We start from the raw sequence: 23,647 nt of genomic DNA, 5'->3' as shown, positions 1-23,647 counted from the left end.
GCAAAGGGAACTGGCCATCGGAACTGAGATCCACACTTCGGCAGATCACGAAGACCAATTTCTGTCCAAATAAGGAAGAGCCCGGTGAAAACAAAGCACGGAAAGTGCAAAACAACCTTAGATCATGAGGGAAAAATCTGAAATAAATCACAGGAGCCCATATGAAAGATATAAACACCCGCGCATACCATAAATCCCAAACAATTAAACAGAAACAGTGCCCGCATACAAATGACTATGGGAATGATGCATGTGATTACCAAATGTGTGTGCAAACTTTTGCTAACTCGACGAATACCAGGAAATAGAACACAAATTTAGTACCATTGGAAAGGTGGGAATAAATGAAAATTTATGATACCAAGAACGTGAGAAACCATCCAGAAATGAATGAGATACAAGGACATGAAGTTAGAAACCTGAAAACGCATGGGAAGACAGCGTCAAGAGGTCCAGAGCCCTAAATAAAATACATAAAAATATGATATCATCGAGGACGACCTACTATAACAACGAACAATACATATGAAGGATTAGGATGTGATAATACAAAGGGGCATCAGGGAAGATGAACGAAATCCACGAAAAACCACTAAACTACGACGGACCATGGCGGGAATTTTAGGGAACGATATTCTAATGAAGCAGAGAGCTATAATACATTCGTTTGAGTAATTCTTGACTACTAGCAACTTTTTCTTTTGGTTTTAAACCTGAATAGTTCACTCATTTACCATTTCAAGTCTTATTTTAACTAAATGTTGCTGAATAAAAATGGAATAAATTGGCTGAAGGTCTCAGCACAGCTGTACGCATAGTAATGCGAAGTTTGAATTCAGAATCACCGAGTCATAGCAAATTTTATGGTAAATATAGGAATTTGAAATAGGAAACTGCAACAAATGCAGTGCAGTCAAGTTCTAATTAACAATTAAAATAGCTTAGGTGAGGAAGGACAATAAGGATTCTAGGTGCAGTCTGACTGCAGTAGAACCGCAGTTCAGCGCAGCAAAGTGCACTAGAACTATAGCGTGAAAATTTCATTTTTTATTCAGTTTGAGAAAAATACACTGTAAATAAATCCTGTAAATAGAAGGTAGAGTGTGAAAAAGGAAGGCGACCCAAGGAGTATAAAAGGGAGACCCTTTCTGCGACTTTTCGCCCCCCTGAGAGAAGTAAGAAAATAGAGTATTATTTTTCTCAAGCATTTCTGGTTGTCACTCCAGTGCGAAAAAGTGATATACAGTTAAGATTGCCACTGTAGTAAAAGGCAGCAATTAAGGAGAGAAATATTAAGTAGATATTTCAACAGGAGAGCTGGTTAACACTCCAGATTTCAAAGTGTAAACACAAAACAGTTATTTTGCTACTGTTAAAACAAGCAATAAAATAAGACAAAAATAAAAAAAAAGACTCAAGGGACACTCCAGACACAATCCAAATCCATTAACTGAGTAGAATCTTTGAAACTTCACCAAGTAGAAGATTTAATTCAAGTTAAATTCCAAATTAAACAATGCTACACAGAATTACATCTAGACAAATTAAGAAATTTCAATAAAGAAACAGCTCCGGGCTCGGTTTATCTGTAAGTCAATTCCCAGAAACTTTAGACTAACCCATAAAAATAGAATTAGCCAAAACACTCGGATTGGTACTATATTTACAACAAATAATACTAGTACACTTCCCCATCCTAACTAAAGAACCAGGGGACAGCTTGGTGGTGGTCTGTCAGGGACAGCTCCAAAAGCGGCGAGGTCCCTGCGCGCGGGACTCGGTGGGACAAGTAGCGGCTGTGCGTAGCGGCGATCCTGTCGTGGGGTGAGCGTCCCCGACCACTTAATCTGAAGTGGGAAGTTGAGAAGAAGGCTGCTTCTTCTGTTCCCACCCCAGGCACTATTATATACATGCGGCTAGGGTCATGTGGAGGAAGCCACGTCATCTCTGCACACAGCTGCACCTCCCTGGGTGTCTCAGCGGAAGATCCCGGAGGTGGCCGCTCAGTAGGCAGGAGTGTGCATGGCGCATGCAGCGATCGGGGGGGCAGGGTTAGGTATGTAGTGGTACATAGAGAAAGGGAAATCGACCGTAGAATAGAAATAGAAATAGAGATAGAGAGAAAGGGGAAAGTGGGGGAGGAGAGACAGGGAGTGATAGCGGGGTAGTGCAGTACGGCGCAGGGTGCGGCATGGGGTCAGGTGGGCGTGCCCTGACATGGTCTCATTTGAACCTCCCAACTGACCTTCCTTTGTTCTCTCCTTCAGCGCTGAAGGAGAAAACGAAGGAAGGTCAGTTGGGAGGTTCAAACGAGACCACCACCAAGCTGTTCCCTGGTTCTTTAGTTAGGATGGGGAAGTGTACTAGTGTTATTTATTGTAAATATAGTACCAATCCGAGTGTTTTGGCTAATTCTATTTTTATGGGTTAGTTTTAAAGTTCCTGGGAATTGACTTACAGATAAACCGAGCCCTGTGGAGCTGTTTCTTTATTGAAATTTATTAATTTGTCTAGGTGTAATTCTGTGTAGCGTTGTTTAATTTGGATTTAAACTTGAATTAAATCTTCTACTTGGTGAAGTTTCAAAGATTCTATTCAGTTAATGAATTTGGATGGTGTCTGGAGTGTCCCTTGAGTTCGTTTTATTTTTGTCTTATTTTATTGCTTGTTTTAACAGTAGCAAAATAACTGTTTTGTGTTTACACTTTGAAATCTGGAGTGTTAACCAGCTCTCCTGTTGAAATATCTACTTAATATTTCTCTCCTTAATTGCTGCCTTTTACTACAGTGGCAATCTTAACTGTATATCACTTTTTCGCACTGGAGTGACAACCAGAAATGCTTGAGAAAAATAATACTCTATTTTCTTACTTCTCTAAGGGGGGGGAAAAGTCGCAGAAAGGGTCTCCCTTTTATACTCCTTGGGTCGCCTTCCTTTTTCACGCTCTACCTTCTATTTACAGGATTTATTTACAGTGTATTTTTCTCAAGCTGAATAAAAATGAAATTTTCATGCTATAGTTCTACTGCGCTTTTGCTGCGCTGAACTGCGGTTCTACTGCAGTCAGACTGCACCTAGAATTCTTATTGTCCTCCCTCGCCTAAGCTATTTTAATGGTTAATTGGAACTTGGCTGCGCTGCATTTGCCACAGTTACCTATTTCAAATTCCCTATATATACCATTAAATTTGCTATGACTCGATGATTCTGAATTCAAACTTCGCATTACTATGCGTACGGCTGTGCTGAGACCTTCAGCTGATTTATTCCATTTTTATTTAGTGACATTTAGTTAAAATGAGACTGAAATGGTAAATGAGTGAATTATTCAGGTTTGAAACTGAAAGAAAAAGTTGCTAGTAGTCAAGAATTACTCAAACGAATGTGTTATAGCTCTCCACCTCATTAGAATATCGTTCCCTAAAATTCCCGCCATGGTCCGTCGTAGTTTAGTGGTTTTCGTGAATTTTGTTCATATTCCCTGATTTCCTTTTGTATTATCACATCCTAATCCTCCATATGTATCGTTGGTTGTTATAGTAGGTTGTCCTTGAAAATATCATATTTTTATCTATTTTATTTAGGACTCTGGACCTCTTGAAGCTGTTTTCCCGCGCATTTTCAGGTTTCTAACTTCATGTCCTTGTATCTCATTCATTTCTGGATGTTTTCTCACGTTCTTAGTATCATAAATTTTCATTTATTCCCACCTTTCCAATGGTACTAAGGTTGTGTCCTATTTCCTGGTATTTGTTGAGTTAGCAAAAGTTCGCACGCACATTCGGTAGTCATGTGCATCATTCCCATAGTCGTTCGTATGCGGGCGCCGTTTCCATTTAATTGTTCGGGATTTATGATATGCGTGGGTGTTTATTTCTTTCATATGGGCTTCTGTGATTTATTTCAGATTTTTCCCTCATGATTTAAGGTTGTTTTGCACTTTCCGTGCTTTGTTTTGACCAGGCTCTTCCTTATTTGGACGGAAATTGGTCTTCGCGATCTGCCGAAGTGCGGATCTCAGTTCCAACGGCCGGTTCCCTGCGCATCGCCACCCTCACGTGTCATTACACATGATGCGGATTTCCATATTCCCGTCATGGGTATAACTTCACAACGGCTGGACTGTTTGGGCTGAAAATTTGCATAACTATAGTTCCCCATTTTAATTAATTTCCTTGTAAATTTCGTTGTATGTTTTAATTATGGATCCTACGCAAACACCGTCTTTTCCCTAAGCTCGGACTTTTGATGTTACTAATCCCGTTATTGGATATCTCATTAACGCATGATCCTTTTATTATGAAAATTTTGGGAGGAGTAAGATTGGATCCCTTCCTTTCTAATGGGCTATCAGGCTTGTCTCGGTCGTTACTGGTTAATCTTCGCGCTTCCCTTTTAGGCATTGTCCTCGTTTTTGCAGGAGTTTTAGTCATATCTCCGTTGTTTATGAGTAGTTTCCCCTGTAATTACTCTCATTGGGTTCGTTTGGTAGACATCTATATTTCCTATTATAAACACGACTTTGAATTTTGCATTAGTTCCTGAGGAATCCTTGGCTACGTGTGCGGACGTGGGAAAGTAGTTTCCGTGGAGGTTCTCTGATTGTTTTTATAGTCAAATCTTGGTCGATTGTCCTAATTCTTGGTTTAATATTTGCTATAAATTCCCCCGAGAATTCCGTCTCGTTGATGGTAAGCTTGAAGTATTTTTGTTATTTTTCTTTCTTTCGATTTATCGTGTATAGTCATAATAATTCGTAAAAATTCGTAAAATTCGTCAAAATTCAGGTCCTTCTATGTTCTCATTTCTACTTGTCGTATGAGGTTTTGTGATTTATCTGGCATATTTCCATAATGGGTTTCCATAGTGTGGCCGTTATTTCTCCTACAGCGCTACAAGATGTGTGACCTTGGCGAAGTCCATTGGTTTCTTGCGATGGAAATCACATGTGATCGAACAGCGAGAACCATGACCATTAGCCAATGCCAGTATGTGACTGAAATTCTCACGCAATTCAGACTAGAGATGGCTCAATCAATGAGCACTCCAATGTCTGCTAACTTGAAATAAATTCCCCCAAAGTCGACACTCACCTCTACCAATCTATGCTTGGCTCACTCATGTATGCCTCCATCAACACTCATCCCGACATTTCCTTCACTGTGGGTCTACTCGCTCAGCATGCGATCACTCCTGGAAAAGAACACCTCACAGCAATCAAACGAGTTTTTCGTTATCTCAACGGAACTCACGACTATGCTCTGGTCTTTGATGGGAAGAAGGTAAAGGAAGGACTAACTGGCTTCTCTGATGCCAACTGGGCTGGCAACTCGAGCACCTGATGCTCCATGTCCAGGTATTTGTCATATCCATCCCTGGCCATCGACTTCCAGTCCCTCCGATCCCTCTGGTCTACCTCTGCTCCTTCCTCACTAACCTCAGAGCTCCTGTAACTAACCTCGGAGCTCCTGTATTCTGCAATCCTCTCAGTACCCCTCGATGGTCACCACCCCCTCCTTTCAATTTATTACCTACGCCTCCCTAAGTACAGAGCCCTGAAGACTTCCAGACAGCTCCGACATCCGCTAGCGCACTCCTGCCTCCGCTGGGCAATACACTCGCCTGCCCTGCAGAGCCCACCTTCGGGCCTATCTCTCCTTTCCGTTTCTGGGTTATCGCCTGCCTTTCTGCTAACCCTGCGACCCGACTCGTCGGTAATATTCAGTCAGCTAATGTTTAACCCCGTTAGCTCCGCTCTATTTGGCTCTGCCATTTGCGGACCCGTCTTCGCTGTAACCATATATATATCCAACTTGTACATAGGTTACACTTCAGTAATAAAATCGACTAGAGTTATCCCCCTTCAGTTCTGATTGCCAGTCAGTAAGTTAGGGCAAGGACATGTCACTAGGCACAGCGCTCTTGGCATAAGTCGCTGAGGCTGAAGCCCTCTGCCACGGAGACTTTCCTTTGTCTCGAACCTGGTCTCTGACAGTATTGTTTCATCTATGGTGGGGCCATGGTTGCCTGGTCATCCAAGAAGCAACCCATGATTGCATTGTCGAGTACTGAGGTGGAGTATATGGTGACAACCCATGCTGGTAAGGAGGCAGTCTACTTGGATCATCTTTACGACTCCTCTGGAATTCCCATTGACTCACCCATTACCATTTTTGTCGACAACCAATCCACCATTGCCCTCGCTGAGAACCCTGTATTCCATGCCCGAACAAAGCACATTGATGTTTGCCACCACTGGATCCGAGAGAAGATTGAAAGTGGAACTTTGGAACTCCAATACGTCCCAACCGCCAATCAAGTGTCCAACATTTTCACGAAAGCTCTCCCCATCATCAAATTCGAGAAGTTCCGAGGAGAGCTGGGTTTGCGTCGAGTCACCCATCGCTGAGTGGGTGTGTTGTAAGACAGCAACAGTTGGTTCAACGCTTAGCGCAAGGATACCCGACCTACATTATCTCGGTGAGATGCCCAATGATTGATGTTAGGTTTATTTCTAGTCGGTCTCTACTGTCTTATCACTATATGTTTATTTAGCATTTATCTTCTTTTTTCTGACCTGTTGGTCGCTTCACTTTCCTTTATTTGTAATAATCCTCACTCCTGTTACATTCGATTAATCGACGCTGTAGGTGGGATAATCGCCCACGCGCAGAACCAGCTCGGATACCCGTTCACACATTCAGAAAACCACATTCATTCATGCGACGACTCGGTACAGAATTGGTATCTAAAAATAGTCCTAATTCGTACAATTCTGACGATACCAAGAACGTCCCAATCGGTGGAGATTTGACAGAGTTCCGTGTTGGAGAAGTTAGGCACAGCAGGTCACGGGCATGTGCGGGCGTGGGAATCTCAAGCGGCAACCCAGAATTCCAGCCTCACTCGTTCCCACGGCGTCTAATAAATTGGTAAAAATGCTCATTGGCTGCGTGAGAGTTATCTCCGGCTGCATTTCCAATTTTGGATCTTAATTCCATAAATCCGTTGAGATATCGCGTATTTTCTTATATTTTCATATTTCACCATCATTTCAGTTATTGATTGATATTCTTTTATTGTTACTGTTACCCTTTTTTATTATTTCGCCTAATAAGGTACCCAGGTGCCATATGGCACCAATATTTGCCATCTATTCTTTCTAAAAATAATTATTTCTTATAATCCTGTACATACCGGATTTTGGAATAGAAGTTCTCCCCTCCCCCAAAATTCTCTAGGACGTGCTAGAGTTGGAGTGAGTGTGGAATCCAACAGTAGGAATAAGGGCAACTGTCTAGCCCACAACGAGTGGGTAGTAGATTAGTTGAGCCCGGACCTTGCGGAATCCCGGAGAACCCACCACAGAGTTTTAGGATCGAGCATAGCGAAGTCAAGAGAGAAAGTAGAGGTTTTGGAGAGTTTGGCCCCACGAGCTTAGTCGGCATAGAGAGCCGTGAGCCCTCTTTCAACGCTTAAAAGCTCGATGTTTACTTTGCTGATGCCCTCAGTTCTCATTGCGTTCACAACCAACGAGACTGAGGTCAGTATACCTTTTATCATGTTCACTCATTTACTTGTTCTAAATCTTCACCTAGTATTATTCCATTCTAGGTAGATATCCAATTATAGTTCTCATTGCATTCACAACCGTGAGACTGAGTATTATTGTTAGAACTGGGCAAGGGCAGACGATTCTGGAGGGGAACCGGAGACTTAGCAAGGAGGGACCTTGGCCTCAGTGACTCAAGCGGAGCGCTGTGCCATTGCTGTTTGTCCATTTGGTCCTTAATTTCATAGGCAGTGAGCAGGAAGTCTCTAGGGGGCATTTCAGGTCGATTTTAGACTAAGGCCTAAAATGAGTATGTACAAGCACCAATATATATAATGGAGAGGGTGAAAGCACAAGGAAACAAAGGGGGTCCAAATCGGAATGAAGGCATCTGAACGGGAACAAAGGGATGACAGAAGCAGAGCGGTACCAAAGGTCATAGGGCAGGACCTGTGGTACATCCGAAAGGAGGTAAGGAGGGCGAAGCCCAGAGGGGCAGGAGGATGAGGGGAAGTGGGGATGATGACTAACTGGCTAGAATGGGAAGAAGCAGCATGTTAGACACTGGTCCGGGGTTGGCACCAAAGGTCGCCATTAGTGGGCCACTATAGGTCGTGATGGCCATGATGCCGTGACAAGGCCTGAGGGTAGGGCATTTCGCCTCAGCAACTCTAAAGGGAGTGCTGTGCCCCCTAGCTGTCCCTTGGCCCTCATTTCAGACTTACTGGGGTTGCCTTGTTGGGGTCAAGACTTAGGGGTCATGGTCACATCGATATTAGAGCTAAGGTACAATAAAGTATCATACAGGATATATAGGGAGAAAGAATGAATGGAAGCGGACCCGGGCCGAAGGCCAAAGGGTCTGGAAGCAAGCAGGAATAAGGAGCAGGGTTGGCTGCATAGCGGCTGGCAATGGCCGAGGGTCAAAACAAACAATAACACATAAATAAAGGAAAGAGCGTAGGGCCGCGATAGCGGCAATGGTATCGTAGCGGCGCTGGACTCGGAGTTGGGCCGGAGTCAGGCATGGGGATGATAGTGGCCCTGTAGGGGCCAAGTGGGTGGGGTAGGGGAGTCATGCTGGGCACAGTGCTGGAGGTGGACTCAGGGTGGGGAGGTTGGTGCAGCAGTGGGGGAGTCAGCCAAGTGTAGGGGAGCCTAGGGGCAAGCAGGGGAGTGAGCAGGGAGTCCTCAGGGAGGATAGGGCTGAGGTCAGGGCTTGCACTCACACTTGCATAGCGGTAATGGGCTCGGGCAGCATTGGGACGGTGTAAGGGATTAACCTTACTTCACTATAATTCCGATTATAGTGATATTTATATTATGTTGCATCACTATAATTCCCATTATAGTGATGTGTTTATTTCTTTATTTATTTGTGCCGAGATATGTAAATTACATATATATACCTTGGAGTAGTTGTAAAGGCCCGGTAGCCTTTTACCTCTACCCCGTTGAATATACAGCACATTAAAGCTTATATTTAGACGGACTACCTGAGGCCTGAGGCGAACGGGGGAATGGAACGTACCATCCCCAAAATAGTAAGCAAACCTTTCAGTACGGGCTGGGAACGGGCCAGAATGCATGGCCATGACACAGCAGTCCAAATAGGGATGAGGGGGAAACACGAAAGATACATTACAAGCAGTGAAAGTGCTGAAGATGATCCATGGAGCTTGGAGCTTGTGGAGCTTACGGAGGTTACAGAGGCAGGGTTGAAAGTCCGAGGAATATTGGCAATGGTGTTTACGTAGTATGAGGTCACCAATGCAATGGACTAAAGCCGAGGTGGAGTCAAAGTCCGAGGTAGGAATTATGATGGAGTCTCGGAGCGAAGGTATGAGTGGTGTCCAAGTATGAAGTACAGGACAGTGGTGGAAGGTCGCAACTTGGTGGAAGGTCGGCAGAAGAGGGCCAGAGGGAAGAGAGAGGAAAGAGGAAAGGGGAGAGGAGTGGAGGAGAGGAAAGGTGTCAGGTCCAAAGGTGAGTATCTGTCAGGGACTCATCCGGGGTCGAGGGAGCCCGGGTATAGCGTCCGGGGCTGAGAGCCTGGTGGGGGGCAGATCGGGCATGCGTACTGACAGGCCCGATGTGGGACAGTGGTCCCTGGCCACTTAGACTGAAGTGGAAAGTTGAGAAGAAGGCTACTTCTTTGGTTCCCACTTCAGGTTCGTTTATATACATGCGGCTTAGATCACATGACAAGTGCCACGTCACCCTCGCACACAGCCATAACCACCCGGGTGTCTCTGTGGGAGATCCCGAAGCCATCTGGTGCATGCACACATGCTGGGTGCAGCAGGAAGTCGCCCAAGGTGCCTGGGCCGGGTACATGGTGGGCGCGCAGCAGATGGGTCAATGGTACATTGATACAAAGAAGGTCGTCCGGGTAGAATAAAGAGAGAATAAAGAAGAAGTAAGATAGAAAGAAAGTGAGGAAGGAGAATGAGGAGAGTAGAAGGGGGAGGGGGAGGAGGTGAGGAAGGGTGGACAGCGGGGTACCGGGTCAGGTTGGGCCAGGTGGAGCCAGGTCAGGCAGGTGTGCCCTGACAGTATCGGAGCAGATGGGTGAAGGGTAGGAGAATGACGGAAGGGTGGAGGTGTTGTGAGGAGGAAGAGGAGGAGTGGGAGGAAGAGTGGTGTTCGGTCCAAGGTGAGTATCGGAGCAGATGGAGATAGGATAGGAGAAGGACAGAGGAGTGGAGGTGGCATGAGGGGTGAGAGGAGGTGTGGTGTCAGGACCGAAGGTGAATATCGGAATGGACAGCAGTAGGGCAGGACTCCAGAGGTGGTGAAGAAGGAGGTCTGGGAGTCAGGTCAGGATCGGGTATGCATGGATATGACAATTATTCCATTCTAGTCCACATTATGCTACAGGTAGGAAGAGATGGATAAGTGTAGTGTGATGGTGGAAATTGGTGGAGGACAGCAATTATTAGCAGATATGGCCCACTTATCACTCCTGTCTTTCTTTCATTGAACTTCCATGTTGGCCATTGGACTTATCAGCCATACTTAACAGCCCACATGGTGTCCATAACAACAATCTTTCATTTTATATTTTCTTTTCATTTGTTTTTCCACATTATTGCTGTTCCATGTGTTTAAAAGCTCTGTACACATAAGAATGGAAAAGTGACCTCCCTTTTGACTACAAAGAGACTGTAGTGCTGAGATCCAAGAAAGAGAAAGAAATTCTAAGCTTGACTCCCTGAGTATTATAAGGAATCCCTGACAATTGTCCAAGATGGACCAGGGGTACATAATTCTTAACAAGTTTTTGTGATTATTTTTGTTTTGTTAGCACTCAGACCAAACCTAGGACAAGCTTAGGACATCCCAGACTCCCTCCCCATGAATTTGCTTGCATTTTGGGGGTTAAACCTCTAGCCCGTTTGCAGCGGTCTGTCATGTAGTTTTGGGCACTGAGCCAGACTCGGTCACCCTCCTGGTACTTGGGGGCTGCCTCATGGCCCTGGTCATAGTAGTGGGCCATCTTGTCTGCTGCATGCTCCAGAGCTGCTTTCGCCTCCTCCTGCATCTTCATCATCCTAGATGAGAAGGCATCAGTGGCTTCTACCTCAGATGTATGTATGGGTTCTGTCCCCATCTTGGGGTGCTGCCTGGTGTCGAGCTTGAAGGGGGTTCAACAGGTGGACGAGTGGATGCAGTTGTTGTAGGCAAACTCTGCCAGTGGGAGCCAGTCTGCCCAGTCATCCTGGCAGTGGTTGATGAATACCTGGAGGTAGGCTTGGATTTCCTGGTTGACCTGCTCCATCTGTCCATCAGTCTGGGGGTGGTAGGGCATTGAAGGGGTTAGCTTGACCCCCAGGAGGTCTGCAAGTTCTTTCGAGAAGTGTGAGATGAAGGTGCTTCCTCTGTCACTGAGGATCTCTTCAGGGAGCCTGTGGTGTTTCCAGACATGCTCCAGGAAGAGCCAGGCAATACCAGCTGAATCCATGGATGTCACAGTGGGGACCACATGGATATGTTTGGACAGGCAGTCCACTACAACTAGGATGGCATTGTAGTGTCAGGGCACACCCACCTGACCCAGCTCCACCCAGGCCCACATCACCCACTCCCCTGTTACCCATCCTTCCCCCTCCTCCTTCCTCCCTCTTTACACAGACCACTTTCCCTTGTATCATTGTACTGTTAACCCATCCAGCTCAGACACCCTGGACGGCTTCCCACTATGCCTAGCACACGCACCTGCAGTGGACGCTCTCGGGATCCCCTGTGGGGACACCCAGATGGCTGTAGCTCTCTCTGAGGATGACGTGGCACCCATCATGTGACCCAAGCCGCATGTACATAAATGTACCTGAAGTGGGAACTGAAGAAGTAACCTTCTTCTCACATTTTCCACTTCAGGTAAGTAGTGTAGTTCTCCCTTTTAATGACAATTCACATTTTCCACTTCAGTCTAAGTGGCCAGGGACTGCAGTCCCACATCGGGCCTGTCAGCATGCATGTGTCAGGGCACAGCCTAACCGGCTACCCTGACTCCCTATGCCGGAAGGGAGTTGCCGTAAGACGATCCGGAGTGATCTGAAGAACGCAGGTAATCTCGCTTAGCTCTCGCTTAGCTCCCGCTTCCTATCTTCCGTCCACATGTCACCCCTTTCCCACACCTCGCTTACGATTATCCGAATGAATAGCTAGCTATCTTTTCATGTCATCATTCTATCGGTTATCTTCTATCTCGTTGTAACCGCACTCTAGTGGGTAGTGGTACCCATGTATATAACTCCTATCTCCGCTGAGGGTGGCACCTCAGCATTAACAACAACCAGGATTCTCGGGAATGCCCTTATCATCATGAACTGACATGCAGTCCCTGACAGCATGCCCGCTTTGCATCCCAAGAGGGTCCTTCTGCCAGGCATTACATCTGGGCCCCCTCCACCCTGGATGCATCCCTGACATGTAGCCTTTCGACTCTGGGAGCTCTCCCACCATGTCTACTGAGATCACCTGCCAGTGATGGGTGGGGACTTTATTTGGGGTGATGTAAGGAGTGGTAACCCCACCCCTTAATTCCTATCTTCATTCTATATGTGTCTCATAATAAACATGTATAAACAATGTATATACAATAGTGTGGGAATTTGGGAAAAGGAACAGAACTCCTTTTCCTCCCCATCATTGATAATAAAGCTCCATACAGCTCAACTTTATTGACAACCTGAGGATTGAGGAGAACTGGTTGGAACCTACACCAACCCCTTACAGGTGAGCTTCCCAACCTTCTGTCATATCCATCCCCAGCCATCGACTTCCGATCCCTCCGATCCCTCCAGTCTACCTCTGCTCCTTCTTCACTAACCTCGGAGCTCCCGTATTCCGCAATCCCCTCAGTACCCCTTGATGGTCACCACCCCCTCCTTTCAATTTATTACCTATGCCTCCCTAAGTATGGAGCCCTGAAGGCTTCCGGACAGCTCCGACGTCCACTAGCGCACTCCTGCCTCCACTGGGCAATACACTTGCTTGCCCTGCAAAGCCCACCTTTGGGCCATCCCTCCCTTCCGTTTCTGGGTTAGAACCTACCTTTCCATTAACCCCATAACCCAACTCGTCAGTAATATTCAATTGGCTAATGTCTAACCCTGTTAGCTCCGCTCCGCCATTTGCAGACCCACCCTCGTTGTAACTATATATATACTCAACTTGTACATAGGTTACACCTCAGTAATAGAGTTTACCCCCCTTCAATTCTGGTTGCCAGTTTAGTAAGTTAGGGCACGGACATGTTACTTGGCACAGCGCTCCTGGCATAAGTCGCTGAGGCCGAAGCCCTCCGCCACGGAGACATTCCCTTGTCTCAACCTGGTCTCTGACACCTTCCATGTGGGGAAGGATTTGACATGGTTACAGGTGTCACATCCATGTACATATCACCCAACATACTCTGCCATCCAAGGCCACCAGTAGTCATGGGAGACAAGTTCCAGGGTTTTCCATTGCCCTGGATGCCCCATCGCCCACACGTTGTGGTGTAGCCATACTAGATTGTGGTGGAGTTGCAGGTCTTTCAGAACATACACCTGAGTCACTGAGGCCAAGGTCCTTCCTAATTGAGTCTCCAATTCCATTCCGGAACCATCTGAGACCATCCTCTGACAAAATGCCTTTTTATACCCCTGAAATGCTCTGAATATGTTTTTAATAACTTAATAAATATGTCATAAATGCTTCCCACAGCATCAAAATCGCCAAAAACCTGTCTCATATAACACATAAAGTGGTACCACATCTGAGCTATGCATTTTCATCAGCTGTTGAATAGTTGTTGTAATAAAATGCCATGAAATGTTTCCCAGGCATTTAAACAATATACTGGATTTTCCGAAAGATGTATGGTTTGAACTCGTAACCAAAATGTTTGGATCCGTAAGCCAGCCGCAATCGGACTTGACAACATAGCACCCATTCAACTAGTACCAAAGCTAGGTGGGGGATCAAACTAAGAGATCCAATGTAACTTGGCCATAATCATATCCATGATACAGTATGACACCCCGAATTTCAGCTGAGTCAAGTTCCAAACCAATTTCGAAATCTATATACAATGTAGCATGAATGAACATTCCTCAGTTTCAGCAATACTTGGAAGAGGGGGTCGATGGGGAAAGAAACATCAACTCACCAGTGTAGAAACCGCCTGGTTGAGGGTTATTTGCATGCTGTTGGAAATTGGGTAAATTGGTGAGGTCCACGGTCCACCTGGCCAACGTATACATCTCGCCTGCAAGTTCATCAGTATACCGCATGATTTTATCTGAATCTGTCGCGTAAAACATCGCAACGAACAGAAAATCTATACCGCGCAAACGTTAGCACCCTGAAAATACCCCTTGAGGAACCGACGATAACAACTTGCCCCGAGGTGTAGAAGAAAATTTGCGGCACTTGGCCCGAACCCTCTGACCCCTTCTCAAAATTGCACCTTTACTGACAAAGTATTGCAACCTATTTTCGCAAATATGGTCACCAGCATCGTTTTCAGTGATGTATGCCTGAGGTCTCTGCCAATCCTCTGGCTCGACCGGTAATGAGACCCCCATGATATATGATCTGGGTACGATGATGGAAGAGACAAGTGGATGACCAGGGAGGCCGAGTTGAGCGGCACCACGACATGTTGCAGTGTCTGCATCGGAGGGGCGAGCAATGACTTTGATACGAGAACCAAAAGTCTCCTACGGAGTAGGAAGGAACCGCTAGAATAAAATCTAGAAAGGTATGAATAGTTACAACACATACATTCATTCGCCTAAAGAGATATTCACTTCCTGAGAAACCACCGACAAGTAGTAAGGCGTCAATCCTCTGATCAACACGGCGGGTTTGTGACTCGATCAAGTTCAATACCTAGCCACGTATGAAGTTATGCATGCCTCGCACATAAACAAATAATAAGACTAACTTGCTCAATGACTGGATCGAATACCTCTCTTCGAAGCAAGTTACCTGGCAAAGCCAGGTCACCATTAACCAGACCAACTGAAGGATCATCTGCCAATCAGGTCAGCGTATACGCCAGGGAAAGACTCTAGCCTCCACTTCACCAGGATCCTCAACATTAAAACAAGTGAAATAGAACATATCCCCATCATTGCTTTCTCCAAGATACTCAAGTTTACCCGTCTCATTGAACGCATACGTAAAATACTCCAAACTGTCAGGCTCCAAATGAACAGGGTGATCCGCCAACAGCGTCCTCACCAACTCCTTGAATTTCAAGTCGAGGAGTGAACCACAATTGGACCGCGAGCAAGCGCACATTTCGGCGATTTCAAAATTTTGGAGCGAACCAATGATTTTGTAAACGGTAAGATCCACTGTATCTCCAGCATCGCAGATCATGAAATTTTGACTGGAACGGAGTTGACGGAAGTTTGTAAGGCGGGTGCAATGTACGGCTGCTGCTTCTGATTCGCTGTTTGGAACGAATCACATCAGTGAATGTCGTACAACCCAAATGACGGCATGACACACGTAATAATATGAAGACGATCTCTCCAATCACGGTCGTCCGCAGAGGCGGCACCAACAAGACCTCTGAGGGTCGGTAGGTTGTGAGTCAATCAAGATATGCACCAGCACTCACGCTTGGATCGCAGCGTCACGCATGGTTCGACAGCCCTTCGTATCCCAAGTCGCAGGGACAGCTAAGCAACATGCGCGTTAGTACCGATTAAGGATAGGGGCATAACGGCCACAACGCACTGAGCCAAACGTCAGCGGAATCTCGAGGCCCCATCAGGAAACATGTTACAGCGCATGGATCATTTCACTCACTCAAATCCGCAACAACATCAATTTCCTGAGTAATTCGTTCACGAGCATACTATATGAAAGAGCAGAGTCAGACAAGCTGCTGCAATTTCTTTGTTGCCTATGGCGAAAGATCGACTCACATCCCAGAGACATGTCAAGAAATCAATAATTAGATCCACCGCTTTCTTTCCCGAAGGCAACTTAGGTAATCTCGGATCCACAATGTCATCCCTCAACGCACTGGGCTCCAGGAACAGCTTGAAACGTTCACATATGACTGTAGCCGGCATAGGGATTGCATGCTTCGCTTCCAAACCCCGCGCTAACACACGTCCGGCATCGTCGTACAGCAAGCAAGTCGGGATCTGTTCAACTATACCTCCCGCAACATGTGATGAACAATACGCTACACGACTAAAAGCCGTCCCAAAATCAATCGAAACGGACATTCGACCTTCATCAGCAGAAGGATTGACCGGGGTAGCAGAGGGCACCTCAGTTACCTCGGGTGCTCCACTGGGGGACGGGTCGGAAATGGGAAGAAAGGGAGTGGCTATCGAAGTGGGAGTTACCCAACTGAGAGCCATTGAGGCAGGAGCTATCGGGGTGGGGGCTATGGCCCGAGTTGAAGCCGTTTTATTTGCACCTAGTCTTTTATAAATAGTGGATGAATTGACAAATAATGATGGGCTATGTTTGTATGACCGAGGCAAGGGGTCCTCTCCAACACCAATGCCTCCGGTGTCTTCATCTTCGTTTCCACTCCCCAATCCCGCGTTGAGATGGTGCACGGAAGGAGTCTCATATGAAGCGATGTGTTGATGAATTTTTCGACGGGTTTCAGATCCAAGATCAAGCCATCTTAAAGTCCCAGTGAGTTCGGCATTTCCATCGAGACTATGAAGATGTTCGGCGACTACAGATGCAAAAAAGTAACAGTTTTGCTAACAATCAAGAAACACAAGCAGTACTGTTGATTAGGAGCGTCGCAGCAGGAGGAAAATATGACAATCATGATCGCCATACCGGCCACAACTGATAAGACTTCGATTCCTTCCCGAGGGCATCGAGGACACGGAGCAGGTCCTTTAGCGAAGGTGGCACCCGAAAAACAACCCTCGTCTTCTCAATACTCTTCGCTCTGCCTAATAGGGGGCCACGTTTCCCAGAGAGAATGGCCTGATCAGGGATTAAGCTGAGTAGCGATTAAGGCAATAGTTAATAACGACATTCACTATGTCATTTGCTTCCCATTCACTGGACATTAGTCTGCTGAGAGTACCCGTCGGCCCTTTCCTCTCCAGACGGATCCAGAATTCGTCTCCAGTAGGGTTTGCTACCCTTAAGAGTAGGAACTCGTGCTGAACTCCATCCCTTTCTTTTCTAATGACCAGCTCTTTGATTGGAGATAGATGGGCGTCGGGAGTAGATTGAATGTAGGAACATATATCGGCGAGCGATGATGATATTTTCCGGGAAGAGAAAGTGACTTTTGACCAGAAGGTCGATAGTTTTGAAGAAATCGAATCCCTGGATATGACAGAGAAGTTGTCGACCTCGTCGTCCATTATGAGAAGTAAGATGGGAGGTTGATGACTTATTGCGATAGGCGCAGTCTGAAGAGACGACGCGCACGTGAAGTTGGACCCATCGCGGTTGACTGCACCAATTATAGCTAACCTAAATCATAATGCTTAATCAGGGCTAGCTGGGGTTGTAGCGGGAAGCGGCCATAGACTACAGTTGGGGTCATGTTACAATCTTGTGACGCTTACAAAGCATATGTCAAATCATAAATTTCAAACCATACTATATAGAACTGGTCAGATTGTAATTGAGCTAAGCGCTGAGTGCAACCAGGCAAGTGAGCTTTTCCGAGTTGCCGGGATAAATTTTCTGCCTTTATTTTGGCCAGAACGGATTCCCCACCAATCAAAAGTTATTCTTGACAGATTACATAAGTCGCTTTTTAACACATTGCACTATAACTCAAGGAGTTTCGCACATGAACACTTTAAACTCCTAAGGAGCGTCCAGAAAACATTACGCTATCTCTTAGTTTATTTTATAGTCACATATTAGGCCTGCCTTTTTCGGAAAATCACAGTCGGTATATTTCCATATTAGGGAGGTCTGTCACGTGGGAGGGCCTGAGATTACGTAACCGGCATACCTTTTTGTTCTGCATTATATACCGACGCCCCCTACTAGGTTTGCTCACGGACTGGGTACGAGTCTAGATCCGGGGTCTCTGCATGTTGCTTTTCTGTTTGTCTTTGTCAGGGTGTCTCAACGTGCATATTTGCGTGCTTTGCTGACCACCCGTGTTGCTTCTCCGTGGGTTGCACGAAACCGGCGAATTTTGAGCTTTCCAGGATGCTAAAACTACATCAGCGCGAGGCTTTCATTGAATTTCAGAGCGAAAGGACGTTTACCATTGTCGATCCATATGGTTTGATTTATAAGGTTGGGGCACTCGATCATTTTGTTCCGGTACGCAGGCTTCGACTGCCTGTGGAACACGATTTTCTACTTGTCCTTCACACCGGTTGGGCGAACTGCGTCACATTTTCTACCGTGTTGTCTACTTTTCCTGTCTCCACCGCTTTCATCTCGAGGTACAAATACATTCCTCCAGTATTTGGACGGCGACATGGTCTGGAGCAAAAGCAGAGCTTCTTGTGGAGTATCCCCAACTACACCATATACCGCAGTTCTATGATCGGTACGTGGAACTGGACGTCTGTTGCGTCTACCATCGTACCACCTTGGTTATGTTCCCTACTAGGATGTCGCTTTGGGGGGACTCGGGGAGCGTGCCCTTTGCGTCTTGGTAGCTCTTATATTGAAATGCGTGGATGGTTTAGGCAGATTTCCTTCTATTGGTTCAAGTCCTGCTGGGAACCTCCGATCTTCTTCCGCGCTCACTCCTGGGTCAGAGGTACAAATGTGTCCTCGCAGCCATAGGCGAAGATATTTGAGATACAGAATATACTTTGTTAAGCCCTAGCTTGCCAGCGCCCGAGCAAGGGATTGTGTCGGCTAAATTCACATGTGCTTGTATTCTCTCCAGCGTTTTAAGTGGACACGAACATGCGCGACGAGAGCCTGGATTCGTGCCGTCACGCGATCATTGAGAGGATAGGAGATGGAATACCGCTCCCATTCCCCGGCATTGCCGCTCGTGTTCGCGTGTTCATACCGTGTCGTAGCCATGGGCAAGCCTGACATCCACCCTTCCCGCGATCGGTAGGCAGGGGTCCAGCCTCTGCAGGATACATTCGCATATACATGCGATCGGAGCGGTTGCACACGAATCTTCGACGCTGAACCATGCGGTTGCAGGTGACACTTTGGCACCTGCACGCCTGGTTCTCCTTTTGGGTTTCTCGCTTCTGCAGCGGGTGGATATTCGCCGAACTCAATCAAAAGGAATGTTACTGATGCCACTCGCAACGTGGCTTCCTGGAGATCGCGACTTAATCTGTTTTGACCGTGAAAATTCATTCCCTACATCAAATAAACGGAATACATCTTCCGGGCGCGAGTCCACGACATAATCTCTACACATGCACTGGCGACCCCAAAGAAAAAGAGAAATTTGGTACTCGGCCGGATAGTCATGTCATCCCGTCGCAGCCTTGCGAGGACGAGAGCAAGCAAATGAGCTGCTGTTCGAAGTCACTATAGCTTGAATCCCACCTGGGTAGCCCAATCAACCATCAGCCAACCACTCCCAACACCGGTGATATCACATCGTAACGTACCTCCTTCAAAGTCTCCCCAACAGTCTGCCGTTTGAAAAACTTCTCGCCTGGGTTCAACAATTCGTTATGGTTGTCCGAATAATCGGTTAGGCCATCGGCAGTGAGTAACCTTCCAAGGCCGGTGAAGGAAGGCTCTGTGGCGAAATCTTGCACGAGTTGTTCCTTGGGGATGACATTCTTTACGAGTTCTCTTCCTAAGACTTGTTCGAGCTCTGCGACGTATTCATCCCAGGGTCTAGAGGAAAGCCACCAAGGATGGATGAATGTTTTTTTATCGATGCGCCAAAATGAGCCCCCGTTGTTCATCGTACCTATTATCGTCCCAAACGCGAACCTTATCTGGGAACTTCGCTGGGTCCTGAGAAGCGAGGATGACGGCTCGAAGTGCATACTGCACAATGTGCTTTTTGCATGTGAAGACGCCTTTACGCTTGCCGGAATCAGGAATATTCACTGCGTTCGGCGCAGTCCAGCACCCTAATCGTAAGCGTGAGCCACCTGCTGGAGTCCCTACGATCCTGGTGTAAATGTTGGCTCATGCGTACGTACCAAAGATGGGCGCAAGAATTAACTCGGAAAACAACCCGACGACGAAGACAACCGTTTTAAGCCCAGCCTGTCTAGCTTCTTCAACATGTTTGGTCTTAACATTGAGGGCTGGGAAGGGGTATGGACTGATGTCCAAGTCGACGCCCCACTCTGATGGAAAGTACACCTTTACTTTTGAGGCGAGGGCTAGATATGGATATGAGACACGCGCGAGGAGTGAGGTGAGCAAACTATAGTATATCCATGGAATGATGGGGGGGGGAGGCGCTGATCGAAACTCACCGGCTTGAAGTAAGTTGTCCTGAGCAACCTTCGTCCACGTTCCCATCCCCAAAGTGCTTACCAACACATCCACGCCTTCCAACGCGCTCTCCAACGATGCAGGATTAGCATAATCAACTTGCACTATGGCCACTTTATCCGACGCAATAGACTTGAGTTCGTCCTTTGGGGTCGAGCTTGTCAGGACCTTGAACGAGGCGAATTGACCCTCGTTGGCAGCCTTGGCGAAAACAGGAACGATGTCCCGCCCGAGGTACCCAGTCGAGCCTAGCACCCCATGTCACACACGGCCACAGGGTCATCTCAATAACAAGTATGGTGTATGGGGGATGTGACCCTCACCGACTAACGCAACGACTGGCCCGACGTTCACGCTGCTCACATCGCTGCTACGACCACCATTCCCGCCTTTCCCCCCCAGGTGCTTGCGCACCGATGAACGTAGTTTCTGAAAGAACAGAATTTTGACTGATGAAAAAGTCGAAGGCGAAGAAGAATTGCTTGAGGATGACGGCGTGCAATGGATGGGTGCAGAATATTTATACAACTATATATAGCATTGAGAGCGCATGGGCGTTTCTGTAGGGTCAACTGAGGACATTATACACCAACTTCGGGGATGCTTAGAAGTGGGCGAATCTGCCGACGGTGCTGATTCTCCGCCTATTCAATCAAATTGGTAGATAATTGGGATATTCCACAGGAACATGTATTACTTAACGGATAACGTGGCCTTCCGAAATTGAAAGGAGCTGGAGCACCGGGATCCCGGCAACCGCAGCGGTGGAGGATGGTTCTTTAACGGTAATTTAATCTACGTCACACTGGCCCCATAGAACACAGTTCAGCTCAAGGTCACACAAAAGAATAGGCTTGCGCCACCGATATGTATATAACCGTATAAATATGTTCCATTCCTAGATGTGAGCAACCGCAAGGGCAACGCACGAGGCGTGAGTAAAATGGGAACCCGGAGAAATTGAAAGATAGAATCAAGGAAGAAAATCACATCCTCGCCGAGCAGACGCGAGGACGTGCGTGCACACTCCTATTTAAAACACCACTTGTCAATAATAATGTGACAAAAAATGTTATAAAATGCAAAAGATGCAGAAGCTGGAAAAGTTTGAGAAAAGGGAACGATTTATATAACAAGTATTAATTGACGTTCAACTAGATCACCTGATCAGGTAAAACTGACAGTTGCAAATTCCAGTTTTCGCGGCCTTAAACGAGGATCACGGCACCCAGCATGGCACCACCGAGAGCAGCGAGCGAGGCGGCGTTCCAGCCCAGAGCAATGTCCATCCTGGGAGTCGCCGCACTCTTACGAGTAGATGTAGGCGTCGTCGACGTTGAGAGTGTTGAAATTTGCAGTGAAGTGATAGATTCTGACGACGAAGTTCCAGTGGAAGTGCTGTGAAGGCTCGAGCTCGTACTTGATTCAGTACTCGAAGAATTAGTTTTCCTATGAACAAATTCGGAGTTCAGTAACATGAACATTGCGTTGCGAAAAAAATAAGTAAATGGAGGACGTACAAAGTCGTAGACAGAATCGTGGACGTGCGGGATCCAGAAACCGAGCCAGTGCTCGTCGAAGTAACAGAACTTGAGGTTGGGTTGTTGGTAATCGCGAACAAAGGGCTTTGCGCGTAAACCGTGTTAATGTTATCGACCTTCACCAACTTGATCTAAAAAAAGGAACGATTGAGATGAACAAGAACCACTCTAGTATAACGTCAGATAGGTTACCCAGTAATTATTTCCGGGAGGAACAACCGGAAGCTGAACGCTGAGGGAGCCAGTATTAGGGACAACGTTGTTAGCGATAGCAATGGCTGCAATCAAACATTGCTCATTCAGAGGTTGGTCATTCTAACCAGTGCAGCAAACTTACGTCCGCTCTTGAGAGGTCCAGTCCTGATACCATCATTCCCAAGCTCGCAACTGAAACTGTAGAGCCCCAAAAATGAGGAGTGTTACGGGGTGAAGTGACCATGGCAACAACTGGGCATCTCGTACTTGGGGTCAGTGGCATTCCAAATCCAAGAAATCAGGACAGTGGTGTTCCCAACCCATCCTGCACCGGTAGGCTGAGTAACTTCAAGAGTAGCTGACACGAGGGCCGGGAGGAGGGCAGCAAGAGCAACGAGACGGGTGAACATCATGTTTCGTTTGAGTTGAAAAGAGAGCTATTAAGGTGAAGCGTTAAAGGAGTTGAGGGGCGGGACAAACGACCTGAAGAGGGGGGGGAAGTGGCTTACAGCGTATGGAAAGAGTGTGAGGGCCTTGAAAAAGACTTTTTACGTGTAGCAGTTGGGGCAAGCAAACTTCTGATTTGCATCCGGTGTGTGTGATGACGTGAATAAACTTATTCCCGCAAAACGCGTTTTCGACAATTCTGGGATCATCAGCTCAGTTGGAGACGTGTATATACATAGATACGCGCGTATGTACATAATCTATTTTCGTACAAGGAAATACACATAGCAACAATTGATGTCTACCAGCCACCTCGACAAACTCCCCACCGCAAACTCGACCATCATCAGACAGCAATTTGCCGGAAGTCTGCAACAGAGGAGAAGGCACGTCCTTACGGACACCTCCATCTACGCTCTACTTGGCACAAGTGGTCGAGTAAAAAATCTTCTGACGACTTGCAATTTGACTTGAGAGCGATGAAAGAAGAAAAGTCCCCACGCTGCGGATGGAACATCTATATATAGTTGATTCGGCTGCTTCCGTTCCCTTGAAACTCTTGAGGATTTAAACTTCAGGGGCGTCCTTCTAAGGACCTGTTGAGTGCGAGCCCGAACCCCATTTGTCGCGCTCGGTTTCGATTAAGAGTTATAGTGACCATAGTCAGACAAGTTTTAGCAACTGTTCCACTATATCCAACTTCCAAATGAGTGTCAATGATGTTACCGCATACATAGTGATCTGGAAATCATCCGAAAAAATAAATGTTCGATGCGCCACACAATTTGCAGCATCTTCCTTTCGGTGATACATGCAAGCCCAACCGGGCTGGTGATAAAGCGGGCTCCAGCTTGAGAATGCCGATGCGCCTCTCATCATTACGTCTCAACAAACTGTACAAGTGGTCGCTGGTCGTGCTCGCGAATGGCGGTGAGGACAGCCCGCTCTTTGAGTTCGATCAGTACATCGCATTATTGTCGGCAAATGCGGTGATGTAGGAAG

General features: G+C 46.7%; 6 protein-coding genes across 6 annotated transcripts; 1 reads left to right on the top strand and 5 right to left on the bottom strand.

The window, feature by feature from the left end:
* Positions 1–14,023: 14,023 nt before the first annotated feature.
* EI90DRAFT_3145318 (actin-like ATPase domain-containing protein) lies at positions 14,024–16,294 on the bottom strand (the record flags this gene model as incomplete). The annotated part of the gene is made up of 11 exons (XM_039065272.1): positions 14,024–14,124; positions 14,212–14,382; positions 14,446–14,764; positions 14,829–14,936; positions 14,992–15,080; positions 15,134–15,504; positions 15,564–15,626; positions 15,676–15,736; positions 15,795–15,815; positions 15,867–15,915; positions 15,986–16,294. 11 exons carry the CDS (start codon positions 16,292–16,294, stop codon positions 14,024–14,026), a joined length of 1,662 nt encoding a protein of 553 aa, XP_038917411.1.
* A 350-nt stretch (positions 16,295–16,644) lies between these two features.
* On the bottom strand, positions 16,645–17,689 carry EI90DRAFT_648846 (uncharacterized protein). Its single transcript, XM_039067907.1, has 3 exons — positions 17,621–17,689; positions 17,081–17,525; positions 16,645–17,024 (listed from the first exon to the last, which is right to left on the bottom strand). The coding sequence occupies exons 2-3, from the start codon at positions 17,411–17,413 to the stop codon at positions 16,857–16,859; spliced, it is 501 nt and encodes a 166-aa protein (XP_038917410.1). The 5' UTR covers positions 17,414–17,525; positions 17,621–17,689; the 3' UTR covers positions 16,645–16,856.
* Positions 17,690–18,046: 357 nt separating this feature from the next.
* Positions 18,047–19,170, top strand: EI90DRAFT_3053599 (uncharacterized protein). Its single transcript, XM_039060030.1, has one exon. It carries the CDS (start codon positions 18,222–18,224, stop codon positions 18,810–18,812), a length of 591 nt encoding a protein of 196 aa, XP_038917409.1. The 5' UTR covers positions 18,047–18,221; the 3' UTR covers positions 18,813–19,170.
* Positions 18,854–19,713, bottom strand: EI90DRAFT_647408 (uncharacterized protein). The gene has a single exon (XM_039067906.1). It carries the CDS (start codon positions 19,350–19,352, stop codon positions 18,894–18,896), a length of 459 nt encoding a protein of 152 aa, XP_038917408.1. The 5' UTR covers positions 19,353–19,713; the 3' UTR covers positions 18,854–18,893.
* EI90DRAFT_646928 (uncharacterized protein) lies at positions 19,231–20,585 on the bottom strand. Its single transcript, XM_039067905.1, has 5 exons — positions 20,444–20,585; positions 20,162–20,347; positions 19,924–20,089; positions 19,548–19,847; positions 19,231–19,485 (listed from the first exon to the last, which is right to left on the bottom strand). Exons 1-4 carry the CDS (start codon positions 20,487–20,489, stop codon positions 19,568–19,570), a joined length of 678 nt encoding a protein of 225 aa, XP_038917407.1. The 5' UTR covers positions 20,490–20,585; the 3' UTR covers positions 19,231–19,485; positions 19,548–19,567.
* A 908-nt stretch (positions 20,586–21,493) lies between these two features.
* Positions 21,494–22,611, bottom strand: EI90DRAFT_3288816 (uncharacterized protein; the record flags this gene model as incomplete). The annotated part of the gene is made up of 5 exons (XM_039067125.1): positions 21,494–21,911; positions 21,983–22,134; positions 22,196–22,281; positions 22,341–22,396; positions 22,466–22,611. 5 exons carry the CDS (start codon positions 22,609–22,611, stop codon positions 21,671–21,673), a joined length of 681 nt encoding a protein of 226 aa, XP_038917406.1. The 3' UTR covers positions 21,494–21,670.
* Positions 22,612–23,647: the final 1,036 nt, after the last annotated feature.

Source organism: Cantharellus anzutake (genome assembly GCF_015039405.1).
Source record: "Cantharellus anzutake strain C23 chromosome Unknown EI90scaffold_18, whole genome shotgun sequence".
NCBI classification, from domain to species: Eukaryota; Fungi; Basidiomycota; class Agaricomycetes; order Cantharellales; family Hydnaceae; genus Cantharellus; species Cantharellus anzutake.
This window is presented reverse-complemented; position numbering and strand designations above follow the sequence as displayed.